The sequence below is a fragment of the Phocoena sinus genome, chromosome 17 (assembly GCF_008692025.1).
Source record: "Phocoena sinus isolate mPhoSin1 chromosome 17, mPhoSin1.pri, whole genome shotgun sequence".
In the NCBI taxonomy this organism is placed as follows: domain Eukaryota; kingdom Metazoa; phylum Chordata; class Mammalia; order Artiodactyla; family Phocoenidae; genus Phocoena; species Phocoena sinus.
The window spans coordinates 75,752,531-75,771,301 of NC_045779.1; the positions used below are offsets into that span (position 1 = coordinate 75,752,531).

The following is an 18,771-nucleotide window of genomic DNA, read 5'->3' on the forward strand; positions in this document are numbered from 1 at the left end:
GCGCTGGGCAGGTGCAGAGCCGAGGCCGGGGATCCTGTCCCTCGCCGTGTGTGCCCCACACCGCTCAGCCTCTACCAGAAGTACTCCCGTGAGAAAACGGTGCCGCCCTGACTCCTGCTGACACTCGCCATCACAGGGCTCACTCACTCCAGGGCAAAATGTCACAAGCGTGCCGCTGGCGTCTGAAGATGTACCGACCACCTGCTTTATGGGAAATGCCCAGCTGTGGACAGCTTGTGGCCCTATCACACGTGGCCCACCCAACTCTGCCAGGCAAATGCCTCTGAATCGCCAACGGTGGGGTGATGGTTTTCATCCCATGGATATGCATCGGTTTCCAGGGATGGAACAAAGTCTGGCAGTGAAGTTAAGACGTGCCTTGATGACAGTGACGAGTGGCCATTTAGGCAAGATGCTGGAAGTCTGATTGTCTTTATGCCCTGCTGTGGGCGCTGCCCAGAACGTATAGCTCCTATGGCCGGGTCACTGGAGGTTTCCTTCCCAGTGTATTTCTCCATGATAGAAAGAAGGACTGGGGACCCCAGAGGAGGACACCATTGAGTCCCTCATGGAACAAATAGTCAGAAGGAGCTTTTAAAGTATGCTCCCATCTCCACCTCCGTGCTGGAGAGCGGCAGGGATACCTTCCAGGTAGCGGGAACAGAATGGGCAAAGGCTCAGAGGCGGGAATCTGTATGGACATATTTTCTTGATCAAAATTAAAGGGACCGTGCCTCAGCCAGTGGGTTGCTCTATGCTACCAAGACTGAGAAGGCCATGCTATAGAACTTGCCAGTGCAAACACACATCTCAAACAGAGATGAGAAGCAACTGGGTGCCGAGTACCCCACTGGCTTACGGGCATCCTTCCAACCACTCTACTGGGCTACACTTGCTACCCTTTACAACCCATGAAAGAATGTCTTGGTGCTTTATGTCTATTTATAGCTGCATCATCCCCACAGGTGTTTAGGGGAAAGATTGCTGACTCTCAGCAGAGAAGAGAGATCCATGTGAGAAGTTAGAAATAGCAGAGGCTTACTCGGCTTTGGTGACGAGACCCAGCATCCAGGAGCTCCTGGACACCTTTCCTACAGCTTCAGTTCATGTCTCCAGCAAAGGAGAACAGCACTTAATATGCCTTATTTATCTACGACGAAAGAGGTTATCACAGAGGTCCCCAGAGAGTCAAATTTCTCAAATGCATTCATCGTAACAACACCTTTAATTCCTTAACCTGAGGAGACACAGGCAGGTCGTGGGCCCGCCCACAACAGAACTGGCCCAGACAACAAAGTGGCAACGTCATGACAAAAACGGAGAAAACATCCTAGACCGGGGGAGCCTGGGGTGAGCAGACAAGCAACGTGGGATGCAATCTTGGATTGTCCCTCAGATTCACAAAAAGGCCCTGGAAGACATTTTTGGGACGACGTGAGAAATGTGAATATGGGTTGCGTCTTAGACAATATCACGGTGTGACTGTTAAACTTAAGGGTGACAACAGCACTGTTACCAAAGAGAAGGCTTCTGTTCCTGGGACAGAAACAATTTTTCCCTTTGGCCGAACCGCCTAAAAGTTGCAGATGTCACTTCATCCTCCAAATGCCCCTGGGTATGAATGTCGGGGTGGGGGGGGTGGTTTAAGCAAATGTGGCAAAGTTCTGAAGGCTGGTGAGTCCGGGTGAAAGGGATATGGAAGTTTTCTGTAAATCTGGAATTTTCACAACAGAAAGTTGGGGCGATAGGGAGAAATCATGGTAATAGGTTTCCCTCCCCACGCCTCCCCCAAAACAGCAACCTCTACTAAGGTGTGCTCAAGAAATAACCACATAAAATGGACGTATGCCCAGGGCCTTGGGGAACCCAGCACGCACGGGGCCTTGGTTTGCACGATGACCACCCTTCTTGATGCCTCTGCCTACTCACTCGCCATCTTCCCAGCTCCCAGGATGCTGCCAAACGAAATGATTTTGGGTTTTCAATGTTGTGGCTCAACCCTCAGATGTGCCCAGGGACCAGAACATCAGGCCAAATGTCTTCATCAGTCAAATTGATTTTGTGCTAAATGCTCACAAAGTCAGCCCAAACTGGCCCATTGTGTGGATGAGGAAGCTACAGAGGCCCAGGGAGGGGAACGGATTTCCAGGAGCCCAGTGAAGCTGGAGGTGAGAACCGGCTCCCCGTCCTGCCAAACTTTCCTTGCCCGGGATCCTTCCGGGGTCCCACACAAACCATGACTCTGTAAGAAACACACGTCAGCCACTCCCAGGCAGCAGGCCTGCATGTGACAGACCCCACATCCCACCCCTTCCAGGGTGAAGATACAATTCATTGGAGTGTTGGACAGATGATACCGCCCGTCCCACCAAGAGAACGGACATAGTCCGGCACAGGCCTCAGACCCCACGCCTCTGTGGATGCCCTTAACGGGTACCCTAATTAGGGCCTATTATTTAAGAAGTTTACATAAAGAAATAGGGCCGAAAACCTCAGCGATGGGTGGTTTTCCTTCTTTAATCATTTTTACCTCTCTCACCTACCCCTCCAAACTCAGTGTGCACAACGAATGCCTCCAAACCATTCTTCCCTCCAGCTTCAAACCGCTAGTGACCAGGAATCACTAGGAATCGAGGCTTTCAGAAGATCTGGAGGCAGAGAAAGATGACCTGCCTGGGCTTATCTGCAGGTTTCCAAGTCACCATCCAGATATTCTCCCAACCGAGGCACCGTGTGCAGAGACCAGACGACGGTGCACCGAGATTAAGCGGTCAACTCACCCTTTCCTACAGATGGGTTTTGACGAGCACCTGCAAAGCCAGGCCTCCTGGGCAGCAGTCTGCATCCATCTGCTTCCTCTGCTGGAAGGATTAGGGACCCAGTGGGGATTCCTGGGCTGCAAGTGATCTGCTGTGATCATTCCAAAGTGCAGGTACCCTCCTCCCAATTGGTGGTGCATAGTAGAGCACAACAGATGCTTCAGAGACAGTATTTAAATTTAGGGCACCAGGCGGCCTGCTGTGTTTAAGAGGCTGCCGCCTGAGTTTCAGAACAGAGTGGTGTGGATGGAAAGAAGTGCTCCGATCCCAGCTCTGGGGCTAACTGGGTATCTCAAAGGCCAAACAGGTTGGTTCACTCCTATGTAAAGAATCTAGTAGACCAATGGCATGACAGCACCTTCCACCCAGGATGGATGTCATAAAGATCAAGATGGGATGGTCTCTAGAAAGCATGGCACTCAGAGCTGCTGGGCTAATCGGTACCACTGCTTACCTTCCTTTTGTCTTTGATGGAGGGGATGGATTGAGATCTCCTAGTTGGAAAGCATTCAAGTGAGAGTCCAAAATCTCTTTGAGTGTCTATGTGGCATGTTGATTTCTAGACCCCCACCAGGGACCACGTGGCAGGCCAACCTCCTGGGATGCTGGTGGAACGTGGCTCTTCTTCAGCTCATTCTAACGGAAGTTGGGGCCCAAATTCAAACAACCTGGTGAGATTTCTTCCCCCTCCCTGAGTGGGTGTGGTCAACTGGAAGAAAGGTGTGGGAAACCTGGGCTGAAAGAAAGAAATCATCAGCTGTGAGGGGGGGAAGAGAGACCTGGGTCCGAGATGCTGAAAAGTCCAGCAACAAGGACTGTTTGGAGGGTGTGACAGCAGTGACGAAGCAGCAGGATAAACAAGTGGGAAGACCTAAGTTCTGGCTGTGGGGCCTCAGATTCGTGTCCAGCCTTTCTGGACCTTGATTTCCTTTCCTGAAGATGAGGGACCTCAGCGAGGTGACTCAGACTAAGCTTTCCCTTGGCTTTTGAGGATTCCAATGCTGATGGTGGGGCGGGGGGGGCAAGCTCTAGGTGGATATGCCCCAGGCCTGCTTTATCAAGAGACGAGAACCCTGGAGAACTCCTGACTCAGCGCCCCCATCAGAGCACCTCACTGGATGCACCTAGAGGACTCCTGGGCCAGACAGCGTGGTAGGGAAGAGCTCGACCATCTGAGAAAAAGAAGGACATCACAAGGGAAGCGAACCGAGGTCCCCCTCCACCCCCGAACGCTCTGAGCATAAACAAGGATGTTTACCTTTGGAACAGAAGACTTGGTACGTGTCCTTCAGGGGCTGAGCTGGTAGCAAAGGGCAGGGGGTGGGGTGGGGGGCTAGGATATGGAACCAAGAGAAATTCCAAGTTGCTTCAGACACTTAAGTTGGTGGTCATCCCGCAAACAGGAAAGACTTCATCTTACCCTCCTTAATCCTACAAAGAAGAGCCAGCTCTGTGGAAAGAGAGATTATGGGATGTTTTCTAAACTTCCCTGCGAAAGGAGGAGCTCCCTGTCACTGGAAGCATTCAAGCAGAAGTAGGTCACTTTATGATCACTGTACACTGGTGAGGGGACCAGTTCTGAGTGAAGGGTTGGACCCGTGTACCTCTAACTGACTCTAAAAGCCTGGTACACTTACCTGTGGAGAAAGAGATGCAGGTTCCCTCATCTGAGGGCTGAATGAGGGTGCCATAATGTGGTGGGGTCACCTCCTTGGACACTTTCGGGGTCCAGACTGAGACTAATGTCTCAGTTCTAGCAAAGACCAGCTCTCTGACGTTGAGCAAATCACTCACCCTCTCAGTGCCTCTCTCTCTTTTATAGATCAAAGATTACCTGCTCCTGAGCAGCCCAGCCAAAGCACATTGCTGTCCAAGAGCTGGAAGAATTTGAAAAAGGGAAGTGAGGATGGCTGATTTTTAGAAATGGCCGAGACAGTGATGAGGGAAATGAAGGTCCCCCCGTGAATCTGGAGGTGAGACTTTGCTTTATTCCTGTTGTGGAAAGGGCCTCCAATGTGCTATGTTCTATAGCCCCCCCGCCCGCCACCAGGATGTTAGCAGGCCTTCCCTTTGGGGTCATCCCCTATCGAGAGTGGGGAGGAATTTCTCCATTATTCAGAAAAAAAATCACCCCCTGAGACTGACAAGTTCCCAGCAGGCCAAGACGCAGCTCCTTGCCTCCAAACTCTTCCTGAGACCAACATCAACATTCCCTTATTTACAAATCAAATGCAGTTAGAGACAATCTTTCTTAAAATACATTATATATATTCTTTAAAATGAGGAATGCCCTGTCGTTTTTCATTAGGAAAAGAAACCACATCCACTTAGCAATACCCGTTCTCATCCAAGCATCCTGAACTGTGATTCTTATTCATGTAGGTAGATGCTACACAAATCGTCATCACACAGATAAGAGAATAAAACACTCTGTGGCTGCAACGATTTTCCAGTTTCCCCCAACACGTCCAGTTACATGGAAAATTGTTGGAACTAGAGGTGGTAAAATTAAAAACGTCTCTAATAAATTAATATTATTGGCTTTTGATTATTCCATTGCTAGTTTTGTTTTCTTGTGTTGATAACGCATACCAGTTTAACAAAGTGCATGCTTGTTTAAAAAATTTTTGAACTGGCAAGCTAAAATGATCCGTGTCGGCTTGCCCACCCACCCCCTAAAAAGAAGTTAATATAATTTAGAATCTAGCGCTTCAAAAATGTGGTCATGACGTATCTGGGATAAAGATTGCTTGTGGAACATGCATGATTTGGCAAGATGATAAATCAGAAACCTCGTGGGTTTTGTTTGTTTTCCCGTTTTGTCTGGAAGCGGCCGAAAGCAGGCTATTAACAGAATTGTGTGACGGAAAAGAAGGATGAATACCTGATACTTTCCATTTTGTCGCATCAGAAGCACACTGGTGTGTGCACTCATTCACACACACTCAGACCACACGCATTCGGCCACCCACTGCTTGGGGAGGAAAAGAGAAAGGAGTTGGGTCAGAGACACCACTGTGGGTGGGCACTCGAGGCTCTCAGCCGCGTGTGCAACTTTGGGTCAGGTATCCTCTGGGCTCTGTCTCCTTGTCTGGGTCTCACACCTGTCCTGGGAAAGCCACCCCAGAGGTGGGGCGGGCTGGGGAGAAATGTAAGGCATACTTTGCTGGGAAGAAGGAAGAAATCCATGCTTCATGCTCAGACGCGAGTTTCACAGGAAGACGGGCCTTTCCTTTTTTCCCTTTGGCCTGCTCTGTCTCGCTGGGAAGGTGGGGAAGAAACGAAACCAAGAAAGAGGGAAGGAGAGAAAGAAAAAATGATGACAGTAACCATAACAATAAAGGATATAACCATAATCAATAAATAAGACAAGGTGGGCCAATGAGACTTAACGTCAGCTGTGACAAATGACTTCTGTTTGTGTTTCCCTCCCCAGACCCTAGATGGACTTCCGCCGTCTCGTCAGCCTGTGGTTGTCGGTAAAGCTGTGTAACCCGGGAGAAACGGAGCTGATAGGGGACGGGAAGAGGCTGTTTTTTAATGTGCTTGGTGAGATCTCCTCGATCTTGTAAGAGATGGGGTGGAAGTACTGGGGGGCGAGCTTGGCGCTGAAGGAGTTCTGCTGTGCCGCCGAGCGGCCACCGTATTCCTGCGGGCGGTAGCAGGTGCAGGAGCACACGGACTGCAGGTCCGCCGCGTCCGCCTTGTACCGGGGCCGGCCCTGCCGCGCCTCCTCGGGGATGTGGATGGCCATGCTGTTGCGGTTGCCGGCGAGGGACGCCCGCTCCTCGGCGTCCCGCCGCTCGTCCTCGCTGTTCATGGTCAGGAACCTGAGGACCACCAGGTTGAGGAAGGCCCCTATGACCGTCAGCCCCACCAGGATATACATAAAGCTAAAGGCCACGTAGAGCGGCTTCCTCTGCAGGGCGCCCTTGGTCTGCAGGGCCACGTAGTCCCCAAAGCCAATGGTAGTCAACGTGATGAAGCAGTAGTAGTAGGCGTGGAAGAAGCTCCACTCCTCGCACTGGGAGAAGGCGGCCGCCCCGATGCACAGCGTCCCCATGCAGGAGAAGAAGCCCACGGTCACCATGTTCTCCATGGACACCTCCGTGTTGCGCATGCCACAGCACCTCTTGATGCGCTTCAGCAGGTAGCGCACGAACGTGTTCATCCGCTCGCCCAGGCTCTGGAACATGACCAGCGTCAGCGGGATGCCCAGCACCGCGTAGAACATGCAGAAGGCCTTGCCCGCGTCCGTGCCCGGAGCAGCGTGCCCGTAACCTGCGGGAGGAGGTGAGAGGACAGGGAGACGGAGTCAGCTGGGGTCTCCTGGGGTTCGGGGTGGGTGTGGGGGTGGGGCGAAGAACAGGGAAGGATCAGTGAAGAGCGAGCCTTTGAAGTTTGGCGGGGGGCGGGGGGGAGGTCTGGGGCATTTGGTCACAAGAGGAGCTTGGGGGTCATTGCACTGTTCTTCCAGTAACACAGTTTTCTCAAAGAAAAGCAGCATATTCACTCGTAACATTTTGCAGAAAACTCCAAAAGTAGCCAGCCCAAGGGAGAAAATTCAATAACCCAGCACGGATCAACATTAAGAGTGAGGACTCAGAGAAGGCTAACTGGGTTTTTCGGTGGTGGTTCTTGTTTTTGACCACCACGATTCTATTCTTAGATACATGCGCGGTCCAAGGCCAGGTCGAGCAGACAGGTGGGCAGACAGCCAAGGAGGTGTGGATCCCGGCACCTCCCCCGCTGGGAGATGGAGGTGGGGACACCACGGAAGGTAAGAGGGGTGCACGGAGGGGATGATGGATTCCCTAGAGTCCTTTCTGCGTGTGCTGGGGAAGGGGAGAAAGAACCCCGGTTTCCACGTTCTCAACGGTGGTGCCGGAAAGCTCGGCATGGAGCAAATCAACTTGCCTTCTGCCCCAGGCTCCCCGTGCCCACAGCCAGTCCGTGTGGACTCCTTGTCATACATCACCTCCTTCTACCCTCGTGACGACCCTATAAAACAGGCGTGATGCATCTGACACCACTGGCAAGGAAACCGAGTCAGTTACTTAATAGCAGGGTAGCTTGGTTTCTTCAGAGTTGGTGGCTGAAAACTCTGGGTTCCAATCCCCCAAATGAGGCTTTTTTAAAAGCAGACATCTTGAATTGAGAGAGGTCACTGCGGGGTGGAGCATCAACACCACGAGGGCAAAGATTTTTTACCTGTTTTGTCCCCTGCTGTATCCTCACACCTAGAGAAACACCGAGCACGTAAGATACCGCTTTAACGTAAGGCCGGAATAAACTGATGCCACTGTGTGAACGTGGCCTCGTCAGAATGGAGGGAACGAACAATCCTCAGCGACCTCGTGTGTAAGTGCTTTTGAAACTCTTCACGCAGCTGCACGGACCATCACTTCGTTGGTCCCCTGCATCAACTATGCAAGACCGAGCCTGTATTTCCTCACATTCAAATGCGGACAGGGGTGCTGGAAAGGTGAGTTACCTGCCGGCGTCACCCGGCTGGGCAGTGATCGTGTCAGAGCCAGGACAGGGTCTAAGACTAGTTCAAGTTCCGGGACCAATCCTGCCCAGAAAAATACCAGGGTCATGGGCGGTATTTGGACTGGGCACTTGGAGGAGGCGCACGGCCTTCCGACGTCTCAAACCCTGCCCCGTCACAGAAGGCTTCCCTGGTGCTCCCCAAGCCACACGCTCATGGTCATTTAACCGGCTGCGCTACCTTAGGCCCCAGACAACCTCTCCCGATCTGTTACGTGGGGGGAGGATAATTTTGAGGTGGGGATGTTGTGCAGGTCCGCTGAGGTCAGAGAGCCCAGGGCCTAGGACACAGGAGGGACCTGCACCCCGCCCACTGCGTCCCCCAGGAAGACAACTGACTGCCCTAGCCCGGGCCTCTCTCCCAGGGACTCATCACTTCCGTTGAGCCTGCCCGCCTTTCCCCTGGCGTGAGCTTGTGCCACGTCCTGCCTGCCCCGGGGGCCACACTTTCACGGCAGAGATGACATCACACGTGTGTATCCTCTCTGGCCCTCAGTCCCACTGAGCCAGTGCAGAGCTCTGACCCCTCAGCAACGCCACAGTCTTACGAAAGAGGAGAAATGGCAGGTCAACGTTGGAGTTGGGCCAGAAAGGACAGAACAGTGAAACAGCAAGGAGGAGAGAACAACAGGCATATCAATGGAAATGATCCAACCTGAAGGGACGAATAAAGATCAGAAATGAATAAAGTTTAAAAGCCTCAGAGACGTGTAGGACAGTGTCACCAGGTGTCCTAGAAGAAAGAATGAGACAAAAAATTGAAGAAATAATAACCAAAATTAACCAAATTTGGTGGAAGACAAATTTACAGCTTCAAGAAACTCGGTAAGCCTCAAGCAAGATAAATACAACGAAAACCACACATCGGAGTCAAGCTGCTGAACACCAGAGAGGGAAGATCTTGAAACCACCAGAGAGAAACCGTGTATCACATACAGGAAAACAACGATTTGAACAGCACTTACTTCCAATCATAAACAACAGGGGCCAGGAAACAGTGGGTAACATCCTTAAAGAGCTTTTTAAAAAGACTGTAACCCAGAACTGTCTATCCAGGGAAAGTATTCTTTAAGAATGAAGGCAAAAATCAAAACTACAATGAGATATCATCTCACACCAGCCAGAATGGCCCTCATCAAGAAATCTAGGGGGACCTTGAAGATGGCGGAAGAGTAAGACGCGGAGATCGCCTTCCTCCCCACGGATACACCAGAAATACATCCACACGTGGAACAACTCCTACAGAACTCCTACTGAAGGCTGGCAGAAGACCTCAGACCTCCCAAAAGGCAAGAAACTCCCCACGTAACTGGGTAGGGCAAAAGAAAAAACAGAGACAAAAGAATAAGGACGGCACCTGCACCAGCGGGAGGGAGCTGTGAAGGAGGAAAAGTTTCCACACACTAGGAAGCCCCTCCGCGGGCGGAGACTGCGGGAGGCAGAGGGGGGAGTTTCGGGACCGCGGAGTAGTGCACAGCGACGGGTGCGGAGGGCAAAGCGGGGAGATTCCTGCACAGACGATCGGTGCCGACCGGCACTCACCAGCCCGAGTGGCTTGTCTGCTCACCCGCCGGGGCGGGCGGGGCTGCGAGCTGAGGCTCGGGTTTTGGTTTTGGACGGAGCTCAGGGAGAGGACTGGGGTTGGCGGCTTGAACATAGCCTGAAGGGGTTAGTGCACCACGACTAGCCGGGAGGGAGTTCGGGGAAAAGCCTGCACCGGCCGAAGAGGCAAGAGACTTTTTCTTCCCTCTTTGTCTCCTGGTGCGCGAGGAGAGGGGTCTAAGAGCGCTGCTTAAAGGAACTCCAGAGACGGGCGCGAGCCGCGGCTAAAAGCGCGAACCCCAGAGACGGGCGCGAGCCGCGGCTGAGGGCGCGAGCCCCCGAGACGGGCGCGAGCCGCGGCTGAAAGCACAAACCCCAGAGACGGGCGCGAGCCGCGGCTGAGGGCGCAAGCCCCCGAGACGGGCGCAAGCCGCGGCTGAAAGCGCAAACCCCAGAGACGGGCGCGAGCCGCGGCTAAAACCGCGGACCCCAGAGACGGGCGGGAGACGCTAAGGCTGCTGCTGCCGCCACCAAGGGGCCTGTGTGCGAGCACAGGTCACTCTCCACACCCCTCTTCCGCGGAGCCTGTGCAGCCCGCCACTGCCAGGTTCCCGGGATCCAGGGACAACTTCCCCGGGACAGCGCACGGCGGGCCTCAGGCTGGTGCAACGTCACGCCGGCCTCTGCCGCAACGTCACGCTGCCTCTGCCGCCGCAGGCCGGCCCCGCACGCAGTGCCCCTCCTTCCCCCATCCCCCAACCCCCGGCCTGAGTGAGCCGGAGGCCCCGAATCAGCGGCTCCTTTAACCCCGTCCTGTCTGAGCGAAAAAACAGACGCCCTCCAGCGACCTACACGCAGAGGCAGGGCCAAATCCAAAGCTGAGCTCCTGTGAGCTGTGAGAACAAAGAAGAGAAAGGGAAATCTCTCCCAGCAGCCACAGAAGCAGCGGATTAAAGCTCCACAATCAACTTGATATACCCTGCATCTGTGGAATACCTGAATAGACAAGGAATGATCCCAAATTGAAGAGGTGGAATTTAGGAGCGAGATCTATGATTTTTTTTCCCTTTTCCTCTTTTTGTGAATGTGTACGTGTATGCTCCTGTGTGACATCTAGTCTGTATACTCTAGCTTCCACCATTTGTCCTAGGGCTCTATCCGTCCATGACTTTTTTTTAAAAATTCTTTTTCTTAATAATTAAGTTTAATTGTAATAACTTTATTATACTTTACCTTCGTTCTTTCTTTCTTTCCTTCCTTCCCTCCCTCCTTTAGACAACGAATCACCCCAAATTGAGGAGGTGGTCTCAGGGAGCAGGATTTATGATTTTTCCCCCTTTACCTCTTTTTGTGAAGGTGTATGTGTATGCTTCTGTGTAAGATTTTCTCTGTATAGCTTTGCTTCCAACATTTGTCCTAAGGTTCTATCCGTCCCTTTTTTTTTTTTCTAAATATTTTTTAATTCAATAACTATATTATACTTTATTTTATTTTTACTGTATCATCTTTCTTTCTGTCTTTTTTTCCTTCTTTCCCTCCTTCCTTCCTTCCTCCCTCCCTCCCTCCCTCCCTCCTTTCTTTCCTTCTTTGCTTCTTTCTTCCTTCCTTCCTTTCCTCCTTTCCCTCTTTCTTTACTCATACTTCTACTAATTCTCCCTACTTTTTCTCCCTTTTATTCTGAGCTGTGTGGATGAAAGGCTCTTGGTGCTCCAGCCAGGAGTCAGGGCTCTGCCTCTGAGGTAGGAGAGCCAACTTCAGGACACTGGTCAACAAGAGACCTCCCAGCTCCACATAATATTAAACGGTGGAAATATCCCAGAGACCTCCATCTTAACACCAGCACCCAGCTTCACTCAACGACCAGCAAGCCACAGTGCTGGACAACCTATGCCAAACAACTAGCAAAACAGGAACACAACCCCACCCATTAGCAGAGAGGCTGCCTAAAATCATAATAAGGCCACAGACACCCCAAAACACACCACCAGACGTGAACCTGCCCACTAGAGAGACAAGATCCAGCCTCATCCAGCACAACACAGGCACTAGTCCCCTCCACCAGGAAGCCTACACAACCCACTGAAACAACCTTAGCCACTGGAGACAGACATCAAAAACAACGGGAACTACGAACCTGCAGCCTGCAAAAAGGAGACCCCAAACACAGTAAGATAAGCAAAATGAGAAGACAGAAAAACACACAGCAGATGAAGGAGCAAGATAAAAACCCACCAGACCTAACAAATGAAGAGGAAATAGGCAATCTACCTGAAAAAGAATTCAGAATAATGATAGTAAGGATGATCCGAAATCTTGGAAGTAGAATGGACAAAATGCAAGAAACAGTTAACAAGGACCTACAAGAACTAAAGATGAAACAAGCAACGATGAACAATGCAATAAATGAAATTAAAATCACTCTAGATAGGATCAATAGCAGAATAACTGAGGCAGAAGAATGGATAAGTGACCTGGAAGATAAAGTAGTGGAAATAACTACTGCAGAGCAGAATAAAGAAAAAAGAATGAAAAGAACTGAGGACAGTCTCAGAGACCTCTGGGACAACATGAAACGCACCAACATTCGAATTATAGGGGTTCCAGAAGAAGAAGAAAGAAAGAAAGGGACTGAGAAAATATTTGAAGAGATTATAGTTGAAAACTTCCCTAATATGGGAAAGGAAATAGTTAATCAAGTCCAGGAAGCACAGAGGGTCCCATACAGGATAAATACAAGGAGAAACACGCCAAGACACATATTAATCAAACTGTCAAAAATTAAATACAAAGAAAGCATATTAAAAGCAGCAAGGGAAAAACAACAAATAACACACAAGGGAATCCCCATAAGGTTAACAGCGGATCTCTCAGCAGAAACCCTACAAGCCAGAAGGGAGTGGCAGGACATACTGAAAGTGATGAAGGAGAATAGCCTGAAACCAAGACTACTCTACCCAGCAAGGATCTCATTCACATTTGTGGAGAAATTAAAACCTTTACAGACAAGCAAAAGCTGAGAGAGTTCAGCACCACCAAACCAGCTTTACAACAAATGCTAAAGGAACTTCTCTAGACACGAAACACAAGAGAAGGAAATGACCTATAGTAGCGAACCCAAAACAATATATAAAATGGAAATAGGAACATACATATCAATAATTACCTTAAATGTAAATGGACTAAATGCTCCCACCAAAAGACACAGATTGGCTGAATGGATACAAAAACAAGACCCTTATATATGCTGTCTACAAGAGACCCACTTCAGAACTAGAGACACATACAGACTGAAAGTAAGGGGATGGAAAAAGATATTCCATGCAAATGGAAACCAAAAGAAAGCTGGAGTAGCAATTCTCATATCAGACAAAATAGACTTTAAAATAAGGACTATTAAAAGGGACAAAGAAGGACACTACATAATGATCAAGGGATCGATCCAAGAAGAAGATATAACAATTGTAAATATTTATGCACCCAACATAGGAGCACCTCAATACATAAGTCAAATACTAACAACCATAAAAGGGGAGATCAACAGTAACACATTCATAGTAGGGGACTTTAACACCCCACTTTCACCCATGGACAGATCATCCAAAATGAAAATAAATAAGGAAACACAAGCTTTAAATGATACATTAAACAAGATGGACTTAATTGATATTTATAGGACACTCCATCCAAAAACAACAGAATACACATTTTTCTCAAGTGCTCATGGAACATTCTCCAGGATAGATCATATCTTGGGTCACAAATCAAGCCTTGGTAAATTTAAGAAAACTGAAATTGTATCAAGTATCTTTTCCGACCACAACGCCATGAGACTAGATATCAATTACAGGAAAAGATCTGTAAAAAGTACAAACACATGGAGGCTAAACAATACACTACTTAATAATGAAGTGATCACTGAAGAAATCAAAGAGGAAATAAAAAAATACCTAGAAACAAATGACAATGGAGACACAACGACCCAAAACCTATGGGATGCAGCAAAAGCAGTTCTAAGGGGGAAGTTTATAGCAATACAAGCCCACCTTAAGAAGCAGGAAACATCTCAAATAAACAACCTAACCTTGCACCTCAAGCAATTAGAGAAAGAAGAACAAAAAAACCCCAAAGCTAGCAGAAGGAAAGAAATCATAAAAATCAGATCAGAAATAAATGAAAAAGAAATGAAGGAAACAATAGCAAAGATCAATAAAACTAAAAGCTGGTTCTTTGAGAAGATAAACAAAATAGATAAACCACTAGCCAGACTCATCAAGAAAAAAAGGGAGAAGACTCAAATCAATAGAATTAGAAATGAAAAAGGAGAAGTAACAACTGACACTGCAGAAATAAAAAAAATCATGAGAGATTACTACAAGCAACTCTATGCCAATAAAATGGACAATCTGGAAGAAATGGACAAATTCTTAGAAATGCACAACCTGCCAAGACTGAATCAGGAAGAAATAGAAAATATGAACAGACCAATCACAAGCACTGAAATTGAAACTGTGATTAAAAACCTTCCAACAAACAAAAGCCCAGGACCAGATGGCTTCACAGGTGAATTCTATCAAACGTTTAGAGAAGAGCTAACACCTATCCTTCTCAAACTCTTCCAAAATATAGCAGAGGGAGGAACACTCCCAAATTCCTTCTACGAAGCCACCATCACCTTGATACCAAAACCAGACAAGGATGTCACAAAGAAAGAAAACTACAGGCCAATATCACTGATGAACATAGATGCAAAAATCCTCAACAAAATACTAGCAAACAGAATCCAACAGCACATTAAAAGGATCATACACCATGATCAAGTGGGGTTTATTCCAGGAATGCAAGGATTCTTCAATATACGCAAATCTATCAATGTGATAAACCATATTAACAAATTGAAGGAGAAAAACCATATGATCATCTCAATAGATGCAGAGAAAGCTTTCGACAAAATTCAACACCCATTTATGATAAAAACCCTCCAGAAAGTAGGTATAGAGGGAACTTTCCTAAACATAATAAAAGCCATATATGACAAGCCCACAGCAAACATCATCCTCAATGGTGAAAAACTGAAAGCATTTCCACTAAGATCAGGAACAAGACAAGGTTGCCCACTCTCACCACTCTTATTCAACATAGTTTTGGAAGTTTTAGCCACAGCAATCAGAGAAGAAAAGGAATCCAAATCGGAAAAGAAGAAGTAAAGCTGTCACTGTTTGCAGATGACATGATACTATACATAGAGAATCCTAAAGATGCTACCAGAAAACTACTAGAGCTAATCAATGAATTTGGTAAAGTAGCAGGATACAAAATTAATGCACAGAAATCTCTGGCATTCCTATATACTAATGATGAAAAATCTGAAAGTGAAATCAAGAAAACACTCCCATTTACCATTGCAACAAAAAGAATAAAATATCTAGGAATAAACCTACCTAAGGATACGAAAGACCTGTATGCAGAAAATTATAAGACACTGATGAAAGAAATTAAAGATGATACAAATAGATGGAGAGATATACCATGTTCTTGGATGGGAAGAATCAACATTGTGAAAATGACTCTACTACCCAAAGCAATCTACAGATTCAATGCAATCCCTATCAAACTACCACTGGCATTTTTCACAGAACTAGAACAAAAAATTTCGCAATTTGTATGGAAACACAAAAGACCCCGAATAGCCAAAGCAATCTTTAGAACGAAAAAAGGAGCTGGAGGAATCAGGCTCCCTGACTTCAGACTATATTACAAAGCAACAGTAATCAAGACAGTATGGTACTGGCACAAAAACAGAAAGATAGATCAGTGGAACAGGATAGAAAGCCCAGAGATAAACCCACGCACATATGGACACCTTATCTTTGATAAAGGAGGCAGGAAATGTACAGTGGAGAAAGGACAGCCTCTTCAATAAATGGTGCTGGGAAAACTGGACAGGTACATGTAAAAGTATGAGATTAGATCACTCCCTAACACCATACACAAAAATAAGCTCAAAATGGATTAAAGACCTAAATGTAAGGCCAGAAACTATCAAACTCTTAGAAGAAAACAAACATAGGAAGAACACTCTATGACATAAATCACAGCAAGATCCTTTCTGACCCACCTCCTAGAGTAATGGAAATAAAAACAAAAATAAACAAATGGGACCTAATGAAACTTCAAAGCTTTTGCACAGCAAAGGAAACCATAACCAAGACCAAAAGACAACCCTCAGAATGGGAGAAAACATTTGCAAATGAAGCAACTGACAAAGGATTAATCTCCAAAATTTACAAGCAGCTCATGCAGCTCAATAACAAAAAAACAAACAACCCCATCCAAAAATGGGCAGAAGACCTAAATAGACATTTCTCCAAAGAAGATATACAGACTGCCAACAAACACATGAAAGAATGCTCAACATCATTAATCATTAGAGAAATGCAAATCAAAACTACAATGAGATATCATCTCACACCAGTCAGAATGGCCATCATCAAAAAATCAAGAAACAATAAATGCTGGAGAGGGTGTGGAGAAAAGGGGACACTCTTGCACTGCTGGTGGGAATGTGAATTGGTTCAGCCACTGTGGAGAACAGTATGGAGGTTCCTTAAAAAACTACAAATAGAATTACCATATGACCCAGCAATCCCACTACTTGGAATATACCCTGAGAAAACCAAAATTCAAAGAGAGTCATGTACCAAAATGTTCATTGCAGCTCTATTTACAATAGCCAGGACATGGAAACAACCTAAGCGCCCATCATTGGATGAATGGATAAAGAAGATGTGGCACATATACACAATGGAATATTACTCAGCCTTAAAAAGAAATGAAATTGAGCTATTTGTAATGAGATGGATAGACCTAGAATCTGTCATACAGAGTGAAGTAAGTCAGAAAGAAAAAGACAAATACCGTATGCTAACACATATATATGGAATTTAAGGGAAAAAAATGTCATGAAGAACCTAGGGGTAAGATAGGAATAAAGACGCAGACCTACTGGAGAACGGACTTAAGGATATGGGGAGGGGGAAGGGTGAGTTTTGACAGGGCGAGAGAGAGTCATGGACATATACACACTAACAAACGTAGTAAGGTAGATAGCTGGGGGGAAGCAGCCGCAAGGCACAGGGATATTAGCTCGGTGCTTTGGGACAGCCTGGAAGGGTGGGATGGGGAGAGTGGGAGGGAGGGAGACGCAAGAGTGAAGACATATGGGAACATATGTATATGTATAGCTGATTCACTTTGTTGTAAAGCAGAAACTAACACACCATTGTAAAGCAATTATACCCCAATAAAGATTTTTAAAAAAAAAAAAAAAAAAAAAAAAAGAAATCTATAAACAATAAATGCTGGAGAGGGTGTGGAGAAAAGGGAACACTCTTTCACTGGTGGGAATGTGAATTGGTTCAGCCACTATGGAGAACAGTATGGAGGTTCCTTAAAAAACTACAAATAGGAGACTTCCGGGAAGATGGCGGAAGAGTAAGACGCGGAGATCACCTTCCTCCCCACAGATACACCACAAATACATCTACACGTGGAACAACTCCTACAGAACACCTACTGAACGCTGGCAGAAGACCTCAGACCTCCCAAAAGGCAAGAAACCCCCCACGTACCTGGGTAGGGCAAAAGAAAAAAGAATAAAGAGAGACAAAAGGATAGGGACGGGACCTGCACCAGTGGGAGGGAGCCGTGAAGGAGGAAAGGTTTCCACACACTAGGAAGGCCCTTCACAGGCGGAGACTACGGGTGGCGGAGGGGGCAGCTTCGGGGCCGCGGAGGAGAGCACAGCCACAGGGGTGCGGAGGGCAAAGCGGAGAGATTCCCGCACAGAGGATCGGTGCCGACCGGCACTCACCAGCCCGAGAGGCTTGTCTGCTCGCCCGCCGGGGCGGGCGGGGCTGGGAGCTGAGGCTCGGGCTTCGGTCGGAGCGCAGGGAGAGGACTGGGGCTGGCAGCGTGAACACAGCCTGCAGGGGGTGAGTGCGCCGCGGCTAGCCGGGAGGGAGTCCAGGGAAAAGTCTGGACCTGCCGAAGAGGCAAGAGACTTTTTCTTCCCTCTTTGTTTCCTGGTGCGTGAGGAGAGGGGATTAAGAGCGCCGCTTAAAGGAGCTCCAGAGACGGGGGCGAGCCACAGCTAAAAGCACGGACCCCAGAGACGGGCATGAGACGCTAAGGCTGCTGTTGCTGCCACCAAGAAGCCTGTGTGTGAGCACAGGTCACTCTCCACACCTCCCGTCACGGGAGCCTGTGCAGCCCGCCACTGCCCGGGTCCCGGGATCCAGGGACAACTTCCCCGGGAGAACGCACGCACGGTGGGCCTCAGGCTGGTGCAACGTCACGCCGGCCTCTGCCGCCGCAGGCTCGCCCCGCACTCCGTGCCCCTCCCTCCCCCTGGCCTGAGTGAGCCAGAGCTGCCGAATCAGCGGCTCCTTTAACCCCCTCCTGTCTGAGTGAAGAACAGACACCCTCCGGTGACCTACACGCAGAGGCGGGGCCAACTCCAAAGCTGAGCCCCAGGAGCTGTGCGAACAGAGAAAGGGAAATCTCTCCCAGCAGCCTCAGGAGCAGTGGATTAAAGCTCCATAATCAACTTGATGTACCCTGCACCTGTGGAATACATGAATAGACAACGAATCATCCCAAATTAAGGAGGTGGACTTTGAGACCGTGTGGATGAAAGGCTCTTGGTGCTGCAGCCAGGAGTCAGTGCTGTGCCTCCGAGGTGGGAGAGCCAACTTCAGGACACTGGTCCACAAGAGACCTCCCAGCTCCACGTAATACCAAACGGCGAAAATCTCCCAGAGATCTCCATCTCAACACCAGCACCCAGCTTCACTCAACGACC

At 48.4% G+C, this 18,771-nt stretch overlaps 1 protein-coding gene across 1 annotated transcript in view; it reads right to left on the reverse strand.

Annotated features, from left to right (window-relative positions):
* Window positions 1–5,066: 5,066 nt before the first annotated feature.
* The window catches only part of KCNK9 (potassium two pore domain channel subfamily K member 9), a 100,131-nt gene continuing 86,426 nt past the window's right edge, over window positions 5,067–18,771 (reverse strand). The window contains exon 2 of the mRNA XM_032610324.1: window positions 5,067–7,100. Within this exon, the coding sequence (XP_032466215.1) occupies window positions 6,259–7,100 (842 nt within the window). The 3' untranslated portion in view covers window positions 5,067–6,258. The remainder of the gene's footprint in view (window positions 7,101–18,771) is intronic.